Genomic DNA, 12,711 nt, shown 5'->3' with positions numbered 1-12,711 from the left:
AACCATCATTCATTTACAACTGATATAACCGCATGGGCTCGGGATTACTTTGGAAAACCTTTGTCAAGCACTACAATACGGAGTTACATCCCCAAATGCCAGTTAAAACTTGACTGTGTAAAAAGGAAGCATTATGTTAACTCTGTCCAGAAGCACCGTCAACAACTTTGGCCTCGGAGGCATCGAGGACAGACCATCACACAGTGGAAGTAGTCCAGGCCTTTTTTGGAGGAAATGAACTAGGGATGTTAACCGATGACCGTTTGACCGGTGGTTGACCGAATCAACGTCAACCGGTTAATTTTTTTTGGTTGTCGGTTAAAAAAAAAAATCAATTGTTTTGAAGCTGCCGATTTTGGAGCGGAGGACTTGGAATTCCATGTTGTAAACGCTTGGGGCATGCCATGCGGTGTAAGGACGACAGCTGACAAATCAGAAACACCCATTCAGTCATGTCCCGCCCCAGTTAAAGACAGCTGACAAATCAGAAACACCCATTCAGTCATGTCCCGCCCTCCCGCTGCCACTCTGCGAAAGTGTAGACACCAGCTTTTTAGCTTACAAATTACTTTTTTTTTTTTTTAATTATTAGAAGGCACATGGAGTTTAGTCCTGCCTTGGCCAGTACATTCTGAAAGTATGTTTCGGTCTGTAGCCAACAATGCATGTTATTGCAGATCAGATCTCTCCACACAAACTAAAGGCGCAGATGCCGACTTTTTTTTTTGAATCGCGCAGATCCGGTTTTTTTTTGGGGGGGGCGTTGGAGTGTCTGTCATTTCAAGGTGGATTTTGTATTAAAAGTACTAAATAGGCGGGTGCCGTTGCAGTCCATGAGGCGTGGGGTGTGTGGGAGGAAGGCAGTGGATCGAGGGGCTGCGTGCGTTTGCGCGGAAGCTGCGCACATTAAATTTTGCACGGCTTCGGCGCGGGCGTGCGCGGCTTTCTGATTTGCTGTTTTCTTCTCGTGCTTGTACTTCCTGTGTTTCGTGGACTGTGGCGGCATTTGCTTATATGCAGAATTTGCTTTGATGAAGTTGTGGTCGAACGCTCCAACGCCCCCCCTTGGGCAAGGAAGGTCGGATCTGCGCGATTCAGCCGTGGAGAGGGCGGCATCCGCCAAAAGGCGCGCCGTTTGCATCCCTGTAATAATTTCAATTCTAGAATTTTAAACTCATAGATTAACCGACTTTAACCGGCTAATGAGGCTCGGTGGTCGGTCAAGATTTTTTTTAGTTTTCGCCATCCCTAAAATGAACGCCATATGCTCCAGACTAGGGATGGCGAAAACTAAAAAAAAAAAATCTTGCCCGACCACTGAGCCTCATTAGCTGGTTCAAGTCGGTTAACCTACGAGTTTAAAATTCTAGAATTGGAATTATTAGAATCTATTCTAAATCTAACCGCGAGCATCCGCACATTCAGTCCCAGCCGCTGCCGTCCACTCACATTACCTTTTCTACAGCGCGAAACATTTAGTCAAACGCGGCACTGATGTCGAGGGGTTTGTATTGGAGCGGAGGACAAATGGCTCCAGCTTAGAGACATCGTGAGAAGCGTGAAATCCCCCCTCGACCCCTCCTCTTTGTCCTTCTCCACCCGGGTCTGTGTCTGCGGCCGTGTCAGCGAGGGGCACGCACTTTTGTTAAGTTGCAACTTGGCATTAAAAATATCAGTGTGAACATGTTCTCAATAAACTGCCGTCATTTTCTAAGCGGCACGCTTTAGCTCAGTCGCTGCCGGTGCTTGCATTGAGCAGCCTATTGAAAACAATCCTATCATCCACTTGTCTCGTCTTAACTTTTCATTGAAGACGGGACGTTTTAGCGATACGGCCCCTGGTGTTTACAGTTAACTGCAGTAGGCCGTGTGTTGATATTGCGTGCTGCTACGGACTCGGCACTTTTCTTCGAAGTGACCCACAGAGACCTCGTACTGCAATTGTTTTCCAGCTACTGATATTACGGTTACATGGCTGCTAATTGTGCGCAGCCATTGGGAATGGGATAGCTGGAGCTGAGCTGATTAGCCGCTAAGCTAATATAGCAACTGTCTGATGCTAAGTAACATCAGTGAGTAACCAGGTTTCAGTTCAGATCTTGTGTATTATTATTACGTTGACATTAATATTCACCAGACTAATCAACCATCGACTTCATTCCTGCGCCGTGTTCTTGTTTCTTTGATAGTCAAGAATTTCCTTGATGTTCCGTACCTGGTTAACATCGTAGTAAAATGTAATCCAACACTGAGACTTTTCTTTCGCCGAGTGGCAGCTGTCTTCAACTGGGGCGGGAGGGCGGGACATGACTGAATGGGTGTTTCTGATTTGTCAGCTGTCGTCCTTACACCGCATGGCACGCCTCAAGTGTTTACAACACAGAATTCCAGGTTCTCCGCTCCAAAATCGGCAGCTTCAAGACGATTTTTTTTTTTTAAACCGACAGCCAAAAAAAAATTAACCGGTTGACGTTGATTCAGTCAACCATCGGTCAAACGGTCATCGGTTAACATCCCTACTCCAGACCAAAGACATAAAGGACCTTCCAGACTGTTACCAGCAACAAATCCAAAAGCCAGGGTCTGTCATAGTATGGGGTTATGTCAGTGCCCTTGGCAAAGGTAGCTGTGGTGGCAGCATTAATGCAGAAAAGTCCACTGAGATTTTGGAGCAACGTATGCTGCCTTCAAGACGACACCTTTCCCAGGGATATTTCAACAAGACAAGGCAAAACCACGTTCTGCACACATTTCTTCCACAGCGATGTCTTTTTGTAAAGGGTTCCCGTTCCCTCTGTCCCCAATAGAGAACGTGTGGTGAATTTTGAAACAAAGAATGACAACGATGACCCCGTACTGTTGGACACCTTAGACATGTTTGCAGGTAGTCTGGCTAACGCGACTTCAAAGCTCTGTGAGCATTTGGTCTGGCAAAGATATTAAGCCCAACCGTTTCCCAAAGTGCGTGGTTGACCCGCCTCCCTGAAATGCCTCAGTTTGCTACTGGTCGAAGCCAGAAAAGGCTGTGACGAAGCTTAAACCAATCACATCACTCTTTCCTCTGACGTACGTGACGCGACGGGGCTAACTGGCAGATTAAACTCTTACCGAAGCCGGTCGGGAGCAAGGCGAAAACGTCCTTCCTTTCAATAAATACCTCCAGGGCTGCTCTTTGCTCCGTTTTCAATGAGAACTTGCTCCATGTTCGTAATGTTTCTAGTGAATGAAGCGCTTCCGGCATAGATTCTGTAAACAATCTATGGCTTCCGGTCGCAGTTCTACTACGTCACTGCCTTGAACACGCCTCTACCCAGGGCCGTTGGAGATGCTCAAAGTTGATTGGCTCCCGATTTTTCGGGAGCTTGGAAGAGCTGGAGATAGCTTGCCTTGCCAGACTAAGCTCGCAACAGGCCCTCGTGTTGTGTCACACTTAGGATGGGCGGGCCCAGGCTAGTTTGCAGGTAGAACAAGACAAAATGACACCCTTCTTCAGTCCCGAAACATCTTGAGTGTCGTGAGAAGGAATTGCAGCATTACAAAGTGGTAAATCCTTTACCATCCCAACTTTTTTTTTTTTTAAATCAAAATTGAAGTGTTTGTTGAAGGAAAAAAAAAGCTGAAACATCAGATAACGTGGCTGTTGTATTGTTGCGTGTGGAGTAAAGGTCGAAGATTATTTACAAATCATTGTTTTCCGTTTCGATTTCAACATCTCATCCTAACGTTTTCTGATTTCGGGTCGAATTGAGCTCATTACTTTGAGCTCGCGCCTGAAAATAGCAAATAAATATTCTTCTTCAAAAATGGACTGGTTACTTCTTTCCTCTGCACGTTGAGTTTTAATTTCATGATATTCGACTATGTTCTCGTTGCAGCATTGTGCCGTTGCCTCGCCTCACCCGAAGAGGAAGCAGGTCACCGAGCTGCTGCTGCGGAAAGGCGCCAATGTCAACGAGAAGAACAAAGAGTGAGTGCACCGAAGAGCGTAATGTCGTGTTCTTGATTTTTATTTTTGAAAATCCGCTTTCTATCGCAGACTTGCTGCTCAGGTCATGCTCACTATAAGACTAAGGTTAAAACCCCTCCTTTCCATTCGGAGCTGGGTTTCTGTTCAAACGTTTTCAGACTTTTCAAAACACATTTCCAAAACTGGACTAATGCAAAGTGATTAGGCTTTGGAGTCTTTCCCTCTCGAAATACATAGCAGTTTTTCACATGTGTATGGAAAGAGCAGAGTGGCAAAGACAGAGGAGCAGTTTTAACATTTGATATTTGTTCCTTTTCAGTCAGTGCTGTACCTTGGTCAGGGTCATGGTGACGATTGAGATTTTATTCAAATCAGGAAAAACATCCATTTGTGTTTGGTTGTCCAAGGAGCGTCGACGTCCTCAGTGGACATGTTTGTGGAAGTGTATCTCGAAAGACAGCTGAAACATTGTTTTTAAATATTTAAAAAAAATAAATACTATTCCCTTCATTCTTTTTTTGCATGTTATCTTTGTCAGACTAACTACATAAATGTTATTTACCAGCTGGGAGGTATTTCACCATACGGACCGACCTTAAGCTGGTAAAGAATATATTTATTTTTTTCTTTACCAAATTCTAACAGAAAACGAGAGCGCCCGAAAGGGAAAACCGAGCCGAGCCGCCATTTTGAATCCTCATTCACGGCTGTAATGCAAATGGCTTCCTCCTCGGTATACAAGTGCACTTCCATGTCAGGAATGAAACTACATTTTGCCGCCTATGTAGTCCCCTATTTATACAAAATTGAGTCATTCAGGATTCAGCCATGTTTTTGCTCGGCATTAGCCGTTAGAGGTTTTTAGCTTTCTCCTGAAATGTTTTCTTTTATTTCTTCTTCCTCAGGGTAGTAAAACTCGCTTTTGCTGTGAACACTGTCGTTATCGCTATCCATGCTATAAAATTAATGCTATTCTCCTGAGAAATGCGAAAATAAATGTTGACAAAAATTGCTACTATGTTTGTTACTGTTGTGAACGAGCGAGTCGCCAGAGGTTCATAACCGGGGTCCGTATCGTACGATACGGACCCGCTTGCCAGCCAATCAGAGCACAGGATTTGATGAAAACCGGGCCGTGAAAAAAATAATGTGGATTATTCAACTTTATTTGGTATGTATTGTACTGTAGATATGTACAGTTGTGGTCAGAAGTTTACATACAGTGATATGAATGTCATGGCAATATTTGGACGTTTAATGATTTCTCTGAGCTGTTCTTTTTCTGCGGCCGAATGATTGTACAGCATACAGCTTTAATTAAAAAAAAAAACTACTAGATATTGGTGCACAATTTTCTTTGGGTTTTCTGAAATCAACACAGGGTCAAAAGTATACATTCAAGGTCAAAAATATACATACAGCACACCTAATATTTGGGTAAAATGTCTCTTCATAAGATTCACCTTGACCAAGCTTTTTTTTTTTGTTTACCGTGAACAAGCTTCTGGCAGAATTCTGGTTGAATATTTCACAACTCCTCATGGTAGAATTGGTAGAGTTCAATTACATTTTATTTTTCTTGGCATGGACTCGACTTATAAGCACGGTCCATATATTTTCAATAGGGTTGAAGTCAGGACTTGTTTTAAGCTTAATGTTAGCCTGCTTTATCCTCCACAACCAGCTGTGATGTGTGTTTGGGTTCAGTGTCCTGTTGTAACTCCCAAGTCGTGTTCAAGTTTCTGATGGTTTATGCTGAAGAATTCTGAGGTAGTCCTCTTCCTTCATAATTCCATCCACTTTGTGCAATGAACCAGTTCCACTGGCAGCAAAACAGCCCCAGAGCATGATGATCCTACCACCACCACCAGCTGGTACAGTGTCCCTCTGTACATGGTGGTCATTGTGGCCAAACAACTCAATCTTTGTCTAATCTGACCATACAGCTTTCCTCCAGAAGGCTTTTTCTTTGTCCGTGTGGTCAGTTGCAAACTTTAGTTAAGTTTGAAGGTGTCAGTTTTGGAGCAGGGGGTTATTTCTTGGATAGCAGCCTCTTAGTCCATGGTGATCTGAACTGTAGACAACGATCCATCAGCTTCCAGTTCATGGTAGGGCTGTGCCACAGTGGTTCCCGGGTTGTTCCTGACCATCCGAACCAATTTCCTTTCAGCTGAGGGTGACCGTTTGGGTTTTCTTGAAGCAAATTGGCTTGGCAAAGTGACTACACCTTCCCGTAACTTAGATATAATTGTTTGAACTGATCTTGGGATCTGCAGTTGTTTTAGAAACGGTTCTAAGAGACATTCCAGAGTTGTACACATCTGCAGTCCTCTTTCTCAGATCTGCACTAAGCTCCTTGGACTTTCCCATTTTACTGTGTGTTGGTCAATCCAATGAGTGCTGTAAACAAACCCTTTTTATGAAGGCAGAGAGAAGCTACCGGCTGTAGTCAATCATGATCACTAACAGGAAGTTAAGAGACCTCGGCCTTGGCAAGATGAGAGACATTTTGGAAGTTTCAGCACCTCGGAATTAACAGTCTAAGTGAGCGTTTGACCCTGTGTTGATTTCAGAAAACCCAAAATAAATTAAAACTTGGGCAACAAATTTTTTTCTATTAAAGAAATATGTTGTACAATCATTTCGCCACAGAAAACGAACAGTTCAGAGAAATCACTGAAAGCCCAACTATTGCCATGACCTTCATATCCAAGATGACATTCATGTCACTGTATGTACACTTCTGACCACAACTGTACATCACTGCTGTGGTAATCATAAAGACCGTCCTGTGTTCATCCCAGGGCTCTTATTCCCAGTCTGCTCATGTTATTACAGATGTTTTTCTTTCCTGAAGATGCATCCTTTTCCATTGTGTTCTCCACTACTGGGCTCTGCATCTTCTCCAAACTAATGACGCGCCCACTGATGTCACAGTTTGCGCTGGGAAAACCAGCTATGTTTTTATTCCAGTTGGGAACCAACTTTTTAGGTTCTGAACCAATTAATTTTTGGTTGAAACGCTTAGAACGGTTCAAAATTTGGTACAGGAACTGTTCCCTGTTGGTTGAAAGGGGGTCCGAGAATACTCGGTGCCCAGAAAAGCATGGGTTCTCTCTTTAGTCTGTTTCCTCTCAAGATTTCTTCCTCATATCATCTCGGAGTTTTACTGCATGACTGACACTCTGGCTTGCTCATTAGGAATCCAAAGCTGCATCAGGATTCCTGTAATCTTACAAATACACACATTTATTGAATTATTTTGGAAGGTTTTTTTTCCCTTCTATATTTAAAGTGTACCTGTAGTGAATTTTAATTACGAGCTATTTCAAAAGATCACGTATGATACCAGTGGTTCTGTCATGTACCGTTCGTCATCAGCTCTTGTCAAGTACGCATGAGTTTTAAATCCCTGCTCCGACAGTCAGGCATGGTCAGTGACGTATTGCCTCTTTCATGGGCTGTCCCGGCACCGGTAGTGACACACCGTCATTGGTTTGTCCAATTGTCTGGGCTGCAGTGGACTGGTCACTGACCCCGTGTTGCAAACACCAGTCTAAGATAAAACATTAACCAACCAATCTGCTCGTAAGAAATAGAATTATTATTTACACTTACTCGAGCTGATCTTTGGCTGGATCGAGTTGAAGTTAAAAATATACATATATATCGCTATCCTGAATCATGAACTGATTTGCTGTCCTGAAATTGAATCGCTGTCCTAAATCATCCGAGGCACATAAAATGCACATGCCATCTCGCAACAAGTTTTACCTCCAAATAGCCCAAACTATATCAGACAGATTTTATCCTGTTTACGGTTGGTGTTCCCACCGCGAAAGAGAAAGCAATCGAAACCGAGAGTGTGAAAGTGATCATGCCGTTACCATCCCTGTGTCTGAAATTGCTCATTCGTTCACTCCTCCCTACTCCCTATATAGGGAATTACTATATAGAAGACACACCCTGTGTCAGAAATCGCTCACTCGTTCACTCCTCCCTACTCCCTATATAAGGAATTACTATAGAGAAGACACCCTGTGTCCGAAATCGCTCACTCGTTCACTACTCCCTATATAGGGAATTACTATATAGAAGACACACCCTGTGTCAGAAATCGCTCACTCGTTCACTCCTCCCTATATAGGGAATTACTATAGAGAAGACACACCCTGTGTCCGAAATCGCTCACTCGTTCACTACTCCCTATTTTGGGAATTACTATAGAGAAGACACACCCTGTGTCCGAAATCGCTCACTCGTTCACTACTCCCTATATAGGGAATTACTATAGAGAAGACACCCTGTGTCCGAAATCGCTCACTCGTTCACTACTCCCTATTTTGGGAATTACTATAGAGAAGACACACCCTGGGTCCGAAATCGCTCACTCGTTCACTACTCCCTATATAGGGAATTACTATAGAGAAGACACACCCTGTGTCCGAAATCGCTCACTCGTTCACTACTCCCTATATAGGGAATTACTATAGAGAAGACACACCCTGTGTCTGAAATCGCTCACTCGTTCACTACTCCCTATATAGGGAATTACTATAGAGAAGACACACCCTGTGTCTGAAATCGCTCACTCGTTCACTCCTCCCTACTCCCTATATAAGGAATTACTATAGAGAAGACACACCCTGTGTCCGAAATCGCTCACTCGTTCACTACTCCCTATATAGGGAATTACTATAGAGAAGACACCCTGTGTCCGAAATCGCTCACTCGTTCACTACTCCCTATATAGGGAATTACTATAGAGAAGACACACCCTGTGTCTGAAATCGCTCACTCGTTCACTACTCCCTATATAGGGAATTACTATATCGAAGACACACCGTGTCCGAAATCGCTCACTCGTTCACTACTCCCTATATAGGGAATTACTATAGAGAAGACACACCCTGTGTCCGAAATCGCTCACTCGTTCACTACTCCCTATTTTGGGAATTACTATAGAGAAGACACACCCTGTGTCCGAAATCGCTCACTCGTTCACTACTCCCTATATAGGGAATTACTATAGAGAAGACACCCTGTGTCCGAAATCGCTCACTCGTTCACTACTCCCTATATAGGGAATTACTATAGAGAAGGCACACCCTGTGTCCGAAATCGCTCACTCGTTCACTACTCCCTATATAGGGAATTACTATATAGAAGACACACCCTGTGTCAGAAATCGCTCACTCGTTCACTCCTCCCTATATAGGGAATTACTATAGAGAAGACACACCCTGTGTCCGAAATCGCTCACTCGTTCACTACTCCCTATTTTGGGAATTACTATAGAGAAGACACCCTGTGTCCGAAATCGCTCACTCGTTCACTACTCCCTATATAGGGAATTACTATAGAGAAGACACCCTGTGTCCGAAATCGCTCACTCGTTCACTACTCCCTATATAGGGAATTACTATAGAGAAGACACACCCTGTGTCTGAAATCGCTCACTCGTTCACTCCTCCCTACTCCCTATATAAGGAATTACTATAGAGAAGACACACCCTGTGTCCGAAATCGCTCACTCGTTCACTACTCCCTATATAGGGAATTACTATAGAGAAGACACCCTGTGTCCGAAATCACTCACTCGTTCACTACTCCCTATATAGGGAATTACTATAGAGAAGACACACCCTGTGTCTGAAATCGCTCACTCGTTCACTACTCCCTATATAGGGAATTACTATATCGAAGACACACCGTGTCCGAAATCGCTCACTCGTTCACTACTCCCTATATAGGGAATTACTATAGAGAAGACACACCCTGTGTCCGAAATTGCTCACTCGTTCACTACTCCCTATATAGGGAATTACTATAGAGAAGACACACCCTGTGTCCGAAATCGCTCACTCATTCACTACTCCCTATATAGGGAATTACTATAGAGAAGACACACCCTGTGTCCGAAATTGCTCACTCGTTCACTACTCCCTATATAGGGAATTACTATAGAGAAGACACACCCTGTGTCCGAAATCGCTCACTCGTTCACTACTCCCTATATAGGGAATTACTATAGAGAAGACACACCCTGTGTCCGAAATCGCTCACTCGTTCACTACTCCCTATATAGGGAATTACTATAGAGAAGACACACCCTGTGTCCGAAATCGCTCACTCGTTCACTACTCCCTATATAGGGAATTACTATAGAGAAGACACACCCTGTGTCCGAAATCGCTCACTCGTTCACTACTCCCTATATAGGGAGTTACTATAGAGAAGACACACCCTGTGTCCGAAATCGCTCACTCGTTCACTACTCCCTATATAGGGAATTACTATATCGAAGACACACCGTGTCCGAAATCGCTCACTCGTTCACTACTCCCTATTTTGGGAATTACTATAGAGAAGACACCCTGTGTCCGAAATCGCTCACTCGTTCACTACTCCCTATATAGGGAATTACTATAGAGAAGACACACCCTGTGTCCGAAATCGCTCACTCGTTCACTACTCCCTATATAGGGAATTACTATAGAGAAGACACACCCTGTGTCCGAAATCGCTCACTCGTTCACTCCTCCCTATATAGGGAATTACTATAGAGAAGACACACCCTGTGTCTGAAATCGCTCACTCGTTCACTACTCCCTATATAGGGAATTACTATAGAGAAGACACACCCTGTGTCCGAAATCGCTCACTCGTTCACTACTCCCTATTTTGGGAATTACTATAGAGAAGACACACCCTGTGTCCGAAATCGCTCACTCGTTCACTACTCCCTATATAGGGAGTTACTATAGAGAAGACACACCCTGTGTCCGAAATCGCTCACTCGTTCACTACTCCCTATATAGGGAATTACTATAGAGAAGGCACACCCTGTGTCCGAAATCGCTCACTCGTTCACTCCTCCCTATATAGGGAATTACTATAGAGAAGACACACCCTGTGTCCGAAATCGCTCACTCGTTCACTACTCCCTATATAGGGAATTACTATAGAGAAGACACACCCTGTGTCCGAAATCGCTCACTCGTTCACTACTCCCTATTTTGGGAATTACTATAGAGAAGACACACCCTGGGTCCGAAATCGCTCACTCGTTCACTACTCCCTATATAGGGAATTACTATAGAGAAGACACACCCTGTGTCCGAAATCGCTCACTCGTTCACTACTCCCTATTTTGGGAATTACTATAGAGAAGACACACCCTGTGTCCGAAATCGCTCACTCGTTCACTACTCCCTATATAGGGAGTTACTATAGAGAAGACACACCCTGTGTCCGAAATCGCTCACTCGTTCACTACTCCCTATATAGGGAATTACTATAGAGAAGGCACACCCTGTGTCCGAAATCGCTCACTCGTTCACTCCTCCCTATATAGGGAATTACTATAGAGAAGACACACCCTGTGTCCGAAATCGCTCACTCGTTCACTACTCCCTATATAGGGAATTACTATAGAGAAGACACACCCTGTGTCCGAAATCGCTCACTCGTTCACTACTCCCTATTTTGGGAATTACTATAGAGAAGACACACCCTGGGTCCGAAATCGCTCACTCGTTCACTACTCCCTATATAGGGAATTACTATAGAGAAGACACACCCTGTGTCCGAAATCGCTCACTCGTTCACTACTCCCTATATAGGGAATTACTATAGAGAAGACACACCCTGTGTCCGAAATCGCTCACTCGTTCACTACTCCCTATATAGGGAATTACTATAGAGAAGACACACCCTGTGTCCGAAATCGCTCACTCGTTCACTACTCCCTATATAGGGAATTACTATAGAGAAGACACACCCTGTGTCCGAAATCGCTCACTCGTTCACTACTCCCTATTTTGGGAATTACTATAGAGAAGACACACCCTGTGTCCGAAATCGCTCACTCGTTCACTACTCCCTATATGGGGAATTACTATATAGAGGACTATATAGTGAGCTCATTGGTAAAATTAAAAAAAAAATGCTTTTGGACACTAGTCTGTTGCGCTGGTATTTACATCATTACTGTCGCACAATTAAAACGTGCCAGATCAGTCGGCTGGTGGGTTTTCAAAATAATAAATACACGCATGTGTTTTTGTGATAAATCCAAATTATACTGAGCGCATTTCCTACATTACTCAGTACAAAGTGCCTGCATCTTTCAGTTCTTTTAAATCAAGGCTGAATACTTTCTTCTTTGCCGCTGCCTTTTATTAAATCAGATTTGAGACTTTTAATTTGATTTCTTTCAGCGCAACCGCAATGCATGATGGGATATATTGCTTTGGTTAGCACCCATCGGTTGTACACTACTTTTCATTATGTATTGTGGGATACTTTGAGTGCATTATATAGGGTGTAATAATCCTCACTATCATTTCAGACAGCACTACAAAATGGCGTCCCCACCATATAGTGCCCTATATAGTGAGTAGGGAGCGATTTCAGACACAGGGCATGTGAACAGTCTTTTATGAATGCGGAAATGCAGGTTCCAGTGTGACCGAGTAAGGTGACAAGTTTTATGTTTCATCTAATTTGTTATTTAAAAACTATAATATTATTTGGCAGTGGGCACATAGGAAAGTATCAAGTTTCTGTCGATATGTTTATCATGCTTGTGCGATTAAAAAACTCGCAAAGATATGTATCGCAATACATGACCTACTCATTCTAAACCTGTCGAGCTTCACCGGCGAACCTCTCGACCCCAAAGTACAACCAAATCTACTTGCACATAATGCCATGAAATAATATGTGCCCGAATCCAGGGA

At 43.6% G+C, this 12,711-nt stretch overlaps 1 protein-coding gene across 2 annotated transcripts in view; it reads left to right on the top strand.

The window, feature by feature from the left end:
* tnksa (tankyrase, TRF1-interacting ankyrin-related ADP-ribose polymerase a) overlaps positions 1-12,711 on the top strand; it is a 429,478-nt gene that overhangs the window by 321,850 nt on the left and 94,917 nt on the right. For both annotated transcript variants that reach the window (XM_060935943.1, XM_060935942.1), the window contains exon 10: positions 3,876-3,967. In XM_060935943.1, the coding sequence (XP_060791926.1) occupies positions 3,876-3,967 (92 nt within the window). The remainder of the gene's footprint in view (positions 1-3,875; positions 3,968-12,711) is intronic.

The sequence above is a fragment of the Neoarius graeffei genome, chromosome 12, assembly GCF_027579695.1.
Source record: "Neoarius graeffei isolate fNeoGra1 chromosome 12, fNeoGra1.pri, whole genome shotgun sequence".
Classification (NCBI taxonomy): domain Eukaryota; kingdom Metazoa; phylum Chordata; class Actinopteri; order Siluriformes; family Ariidae; genus Neoarius; species Neoarius graeffei.
This window is presented reverse-complemented; position numbering and strand designations above follow the sequence as displayed.